Consider the following 6,906-nt stretch of genomic DNA (forward strand, 5'->3'; position numbering starts at 1 on the left):
GCACGCATGCGACCGCCATCGCGGGCGACGAACTCGAGGGTCCGACATGCGCGTTGGTTTGTGCGTATATGGTCTGCGCGCCCGTGAGAAGGAGGGAGAGTGAAGCTTGGGAAGAGGGAGTGGGGAGGGGCGCGCGACAGACGGGGCGAGGCAGACGAGGATGAGAAGCGATGTTCGCTCGCTGCGAGTTATGGAGGGTGAGGCAGAGCGCCCGCGCACGCACACAGACAGAGAGAGGGAGAGAGCGAGATGGACGGCTGCGCGTTGTGTGCAGCCGTGCAGCCACCCGCCCTTCAGTTTGTCTCTCTTTCGTTGGAAGGCGACATGCGCGCAGGGATGGTCATCGACACAGAGATGTGCAGCAAACAAGCACGAGAGAAGAGAAGTGCACACAAGAGGAACAGAGAGAGAGCGGCTTAGCCGACTGAGCGGAGAAATAAGGACACCGCGGCAGCAAGGGCTGCGGGGGAAGTGGGTTGGCCGTGATGGATAAAGGGGGAGGCGTGGGTGATGCCACCTGCAGAGCGGACACCTACAACGATCTCGGACAGCTGAGAAAGAGTAAACACATATACACACACACATACACATTGGTCAGCTTGTGGCGGAGCGGCACGAGATGGTGCGGTCATCACCCCAACCGCACGTGTAGTACATGTATATGGAGGTCATCACGATGCAGGCGGCGATTGCGTCATGGCCGGTGAAGGGCTCGCCGAGTAGTGCGGCAGCGACGGCCGCGGTAAGCGGCACTTCGAGAGCAGACGCAAACGCCTTGGCGATCACGTTGACAAACTTCAGCATGAACGCCGCAGAGATCCCCGTGGCAGAGCCGAATAGGATGAGCAGCACTACGAGCGGCGCGACGCTGCGCTGCGGCGGCAGTGCAGCATTCCCGTTCAGTTCGGCAACGGCCGCAGTGCTGGTCGCCGTCGTCGTCGTCGCGGCGAAGACTCCCGTGATGATGGAGGGGTCAGCGAGGAGGCCGAAGACGGCGTTGAAGATGATGGCGTACAAGTACATGAAGAAGTTCTGCTGGTGAATTGACAGGTGTCGCTCCTTCTTGAGCGCGTACTCGTTATACACACCTGCCATGGACGACAGGAGCGCCTGAAGCAGAATAAAGAGTACGTGGCTGCCAAGCTGCAGCGTACTGGGAGAGTAATACTTGCTCGCCACACCGATCATCAGCAACACGAGCGCGACCCACTTGCGCACTGTGAGGGCATGGTGCGGCAGAAGACTAAAGAAGATGCCTGTGAACAGAATGCGGGTCTGCATGAACACCTGGTAAGTGCCGGCGTGGAACAGCTTCAGATTGGCGAAGGCCACATTGTTGTACACCGTGTAAAGGAGTGATGCAACAGCGTAGGAGAGGCCGCCGCGCCAGATCTCGCGCCGCTGCGCGGTAAAGAGCAGCGTAACCGGCAGAAACTCGGCGTCCTCGCGGTACTTGAGGGCCACTGACACCGCCAGTTTTGCCAGCTCGATGGCGAAGATGATGAGGGCGTCGTTACAGTATTGGTGGTGGTTCTCCGTGTAGCGGATCGTAAGGACGAAGAACATGCTCGTTAACATGTAGGTCGCGGCGAGGGCGGCGCTCTGCAGGAAGGGCAACGTGCTGTCTGGGGGGGATGGCGGGCCAGCGCTTGCACCCTCAGTAGGCGGAAACAGCACCTCCCTTTCTTCAGAAGCCTTGTGCACGCCACGAATGCAGCTGACCCTCATGACGGCGCTGCTGTTGCAGCTGTCCTCGACGCCCCACATGGTGCCTCTGCTCTCGTCATCCTCGCTTTTCCTGCTGCAGGCGTAGCTGAACATGATGGCGTTAGAGAGGGTGAGAGGAGGGACAGGCTGCATAGGCGAGTCCAGCACACTTTTGCGCGGGCCAGAGTGAAAGAGAGGGTGTGCACTGCCCTCGTCTTGAAACCTCTTCGTTTCCGGTGTGAAACGCTCCACAGCAGCCACGGGGACGGCCATTTCACACGAGGGCACGAGGGCACGAGCGCAGCGAGGTCACAACACCAAATGTCCTGAGACAGGAACGGAGAAGACGAAGTGAAGGTGGGAGAGAGAAGGTCGGAACGCCAACCGCAACGACAGCAGCGGCCGACGCAAGGGAAGCGTCGTGGCGTGCAAAACGCAGAATACATGCGCATCGCCCATTGGCGAAGGCGAAGAAACGTTTTTGTCGTCTCCACAGCACGTGCGTGTGTGTGTGTGTGTGTGTGTGCGTGCCCCATTCCCTGCGGCAGCATGGCACAGGCTCGAACCACACGCCACTCTCTACCCCCACCCCCAGGTGCGACGCAGCCGCCGACACCCGCGTTACAGCGGCGCGCCGACTCCGTCGTCTGAGCGCGGCCCCCCTGCACCAAACTCTACCCGCCCACCCGCCTCTTCGCAGGTCGCCATCCCTGGCGCATCCCCCCTCGGGGTGGCACTCAGACTCCCCCACCGGTGGGCAGTGTGAGGGCCGGGGGTGGGATGCGCTCGAGTCACGCCGACACTCTGCCCATCACATGGACGGCACAGACGTGGGCACGGTCGCCGGTCGCTCCGACGCAGCACCGTGCAGGACCTCACCGCCGACATCCGTAGCGATGGGGCGCTCTGAGCTCCCTACCTCGTCAGCGCTCCACCCTCTTACCCCACCAGAGGCGGCTCGGCATTGGCAGGGGATGGGGTGTGGTGGTGTGGGCGGCCTGGCTGCTTCCCACAGACAGAGTGTGTGTGCGTGTGCCTCTGTGGAGAGTAGATTGGCGGAGGGGAGACGAGAGATAGCCATTGATGAGCGACGAGAGCACGTATGCGTGGGGTGGGGGTGGGGGCGACAAGAACGAAGAAGCCACACATAAAATGTACGTGGACGTGCACGGGTGCAGGTCCTCCCCTCCATGAAACAGCGCCCGCCGATGCCGGGATGGTCGTGCGCGCACACGCGCAGAACGGCGGGGACGGAGGAACACACACACACACACACGAAACAGAGAAAAGATGCTGCTGGCATGTGTGCGTGCGTGTGGTTCGCACAGTTGTGTGCGGGCCGTACAGGAGATGGCCTGCCCCCGGCATGCCCCTCCCCTCCTCTTTACTTGCTCCTCTTGCCGTCACCCCGTAAGTGCCCCGCGCCGAGGATCTGGGCTCAGTGCGGGTACAAACTCGACTGTCCATGCGCCATAGCCGACGGCACCACTGCTGCCGGTGTCGTCACCACTGGCCATGGCCGTCTGCTTGTGGGCTTCTTCATGCCGAAGCGCGGGTCCGCTTACCCTCGGAGGGTGCAGCCGCACCTCCTCATGGCGAGGCAGCAGGTGCACAAACAGGAGCTCTGCCGCCATCTCCGCGCCGTACTCGTGGGCCCACAGCGTCATCAGTCCAAGCTCATGCAGAGTCACCTGTGCCGCAGCGGCGTTATGGGGCGACACGGCGGAGGCTGCAGCACCATTTGTGAGCTCCAAATACCTGTCGACGACGAGGCGCAGTCGCGTGTGAAGCACCCCGCGATCCAGCGAGAAGACGAGGATGTACGGTTCCTCGTTGCACTCCAGCCAGTTCGTGTCCTTGCCGCAAGGCGGCGCCTCGTCTTGCTGACGCCACAGGTACTGGAGTACTTCCTCGGGTGTCTGGCGCCACGTTGGCAGCACCTCGACATAGCGCAGCGGGTAGCCGCAGAAGGTTGTGCCCATTACTGGTGCAGCAGCTGCGCCAGTGGCCGGGCCGCGAGGTGCCGCGGTAGTGGCGGACCCCCGTCCTGGTCGCGCGTGCGGAAGCACACGCACGCACATCACCTCCATCACGGTATTTGCTATGTGATCACACTTCTTGGTGACATCGGCGTCGGCGACAAGTGCCCGACGAAGCGCTGCCACGGCACTCCCCTCGGCGCTGCTGCTGTTTAGGAGACCTTTGAAGGTATGTGGGTCGTACTGGGCGAGTGCGTTGCGCACCTCGTCTTCGACGCCGCCTCGCACCTCAACACTGTCGTCCTCTTTTCCACCCCAGACATCGGCGCACACGGCGTTGGCATGACGGCGCTGTCGCCGACCATCGGCCATGCGGCGCACCATCGGGTTCGCCGCCGTGAGCAGCAAGAAGCGAAAGAAGGAGCGGTAATACGCGGCGTGCGTGACGGACAAGTTCCACCGCACCACCGTGGACAGGCGGGCAACGGAGATGGGGATGGCCGCCAGCCGGCGGAAGAGATGCCCGATAAGACGGCGGTTTATTTCGTACATGGCGCCAGCGGACAGGCTGCGAGTTGGCAGATCGCCCATCAACGTGGCGAACAGCCCATCTTCGCTGGCGTCCATCGCGAAGGATTTGGCGACATCCGTGCCCTTTTTTCCTTCATTCCATCCGAGGGCTGGGGGATGTGCGGCTGCCGCCGCCGCGCCTCGCGTCGTCTTCACCTTCGCACCACCACCACCATCACCACTCACGGGTAGATCCGCTTCGCCCGTTGGGGAGCTGCCGCTGCGCGTCGCAACGCTGACCACGGATGAAGCCTGCAGCATCACATCCACGAGTGGGTGGCCGGATGTGTGTTGCAGCGCTGCTGCTGCCGAGATGGTCTTGCGCAGCTGCTGGTCTGCTGAGAACTCCGTCGTGGACGCGGCGGACCTGGCGAGCGACTCGTCGAGTGGCTTTCGTGCACTCGTCAAGGCGCTATGGAGGAGGTACTGTGCATGGGCGGTGGTCCACGTCGGCGACCCCGCCGCCCCATTCAGCCACACAAACTCGCAAGTGTTGGTGACTGCCTCTTCACGAGCGGTGGCTGGTGGCACAGATGGCTGTTGCTCATGCTTGCGGCTCGTGGTGCCGCTCAAGTACTTCGCGCCACCGTTGCCGTTGGTCTCACGGAACGCGGCGTAGGCGGCAGTCTTCGCCTGCACTCCCCACTGCAGGGCGTAGCAGAGCTTCGCAACTGCACGATCACGCACGGGGTCGACCGTCGCCAGCAGCATGGACGGCAGTGCCGGGTAGGAGACGGCGCCGGAGTACGGCGAGACGCGGAACTCGGAGTCGGAGAAGATTATCGAGAGGAACATCCACTGCTCCACTTCGTGGCTGGCGGGCAGACTAAGAGCCACAGAAGCCTCGGTCCCACCACAACTACCGTCGCCGCACAGGGTCGCCACCAGTGGTACGACACTCGCACGGAAGGCTTGGGACAGCTGCTGCCCTCGCTTCCACAGCACACGCTGCTCTGCCGCCGCACCGCCGCCGCTGCTGCTACCTTCACTGTCGGCATTGCTCTCCGTCGGGCCCGCCGTGCGCTGCTCGGCATCGTATGCTCCTGCCTCTCCCTCGCTCAACGCCTCCCTGCGCGCCGCATGACTTGCCACTCTGCCGCCGCAGCGCAGCAATCCATGGTCGTACTCGTACACAGCATGGGCGGCCCACGCACACATGCTCGCCGTCTCCTCGTCGACCGCGCTGCGGTAGCGGGCAAAGAGGGCACTCGGCTGCAGCGGCTCCGGGGAGAGCAGCACCAGTTGCGCGAGAAGAGAGCGGATGCGGCGCTGCAACCTTGTCACGGAGACGCTGCAGCCCTTCACGTTTGGCACAGGAGGCGGCGGCGGTGGCGGCGAGGACGAGGGCAGTGCAGATGCAGGAAGCATCGAAAGCGGAAGAGATGACGCGCTGGCGCGTGTCTCGCGCCCACCGCCTGTGAGGCACACTGCTGAGGAGACGAGCTCCGTTATGTCGCCCAGCTTGTGCAGATCTGCCACGTGTATGCCTGCACGGGCCACGCCCTTGGTGGAGACTCCCGGTGGCACAACCGCCAGGTGCGGTCCGGCAGCCCCCATCATGGACTCCCTGCTACTTGCTGGGCTCGCTCCGCGACGGCGAGAGGTGACGCGACGGGACGCAGACCTCTTCTCTGCCCCCTTCGTCTTTTTCATTGCCTTAGCGATGGATGACTTACGCCCGACAGCGGCCGCAAGCTGGAGACCGGTGAGCTTCCAAGCCACACGAGAGAGTGCCGACAAACGCATCATCACGGTGATGATGATAATGAGGTGCGCACGCTCTGCTCATTTCCTGTCCACCGGCTCGGCGAGTGTCCTCCGTTGCCCCGACAACTCGCGAGCGCGTGTCGGTGCGTGCTCACGCGGTGATGTGCGCGCCGTCGGTGATTGATGGGCAGCCAAGGAGGGAAAAGAAGAAGGGCACGTGAGCAAAACAAAGGAGGCGGGGAAGCGAAAGGCCGACCGTCTGGGAGACACGTGAAGAGAACAGGCAACGAGATTTTATTTTCGGGGTGGAGGGAGGGGGGCAGGAGCGCTGGGAGGATGCAGCGCTCGCCGCCGAGGTAGTGGAAGGGCTATGCAACGCGTGTGAGCAAGGGCACCCGCAGGACCTTGCTCGCTCTCACTTACTCCTCCTTCCTTATCTGTAAGCTGCTGTGCCTTTTCTCGTGTGGCTGCGGCTGGCGCTGCTGGTGCGACTCAAGGCGGCTCCGCGAGAGAAGCGGAAGTCCAAGGTCATGAGGTAGGGAAAAGATGATAGGAGGCAGCAACATGTACGCCGGCCGGCGCACAGACAAGCTCACGGCATACGGCACACCTGCAGTCCGTGCGGCACGCGACCGTGTGCCTCCGCACTTCAACAGCTCCCCCACATACGCACTCCCCCACTAATAATCATGCACGCAGGTACACACACACACACACAAACACACACACACACACACACACACACACACACACACCACAGCCATGAGAGAGAAGGAGCGGGCCGACAATAGCTGCGATAACGACTGCAACAGCAATCTCAAGCGGGGAGGCATTCTTCTCGACCTCGGTAGACAGGCGTGAGTTGAGGTGGGTGGGTGGGTGGTGGTGGCGGTAGAGGGAGGGNGACAGGGCAAACAAAGGGGGNGGGGGGNGGGNAAAGGGG

General features: G+C 62.7%; 2 protein-coding genes across 2 annotated transcripts; both read right to left on the reverse strand.

Moving 5' to 3' along the window:
- Positions 1-594: 594 nt before the first annotated feature.
- LINJ_15_0900 (putative nucleotide sugar transporter) lies at positions 595-1,980 on the reverse strand (the record flags this gene model as incomplete). The annotated part of the gene is made up of 1 exon (XM_001464386.1): positions 595-1,980. The coding sequence occupies one exon, from the start codon at positions 1,978-1,980 to the stop codon at positions 595-597; it is 1,386 nt and encodes a 461-aa protein (XP_001464423.1).
- Positions 1,981-3,110: 1,130 nt separating this feature from the next.
- On the reverse strand, positions 3,111-6,005 carry LINJ_15_0910 (conserved hypothetical protein; the record flags this gene model as incomplete). Its single annotated transcript, XM_001464387.1, has 1 exon — positions 3,111-6,005. The coding sequence occupies one exon, from the start codon at positions 6,003-6,005 to the stop codon at positions 3,111-3,113; it is 2,895 nt and encodes a 964-aa protein (XP_001464424.1).
- Between the last annotated feature and the right edge of the window lie 901 nt (positions 6,006-6,906).

The sequence above is a fragment of the Leishmania infantum genome, chromosome 15 (assembly GCF_000002875.2).
Source record: "Leishmania infantum JPCM5 genome chromosome 15".
Classification (NCBI taxonomy): domain Eukaryota; phylum Euglenozoa; class Kinetoplastea; order Trypanosomatida; family Trypanosomatidae; genus Leishmania; species Leishmania infantum.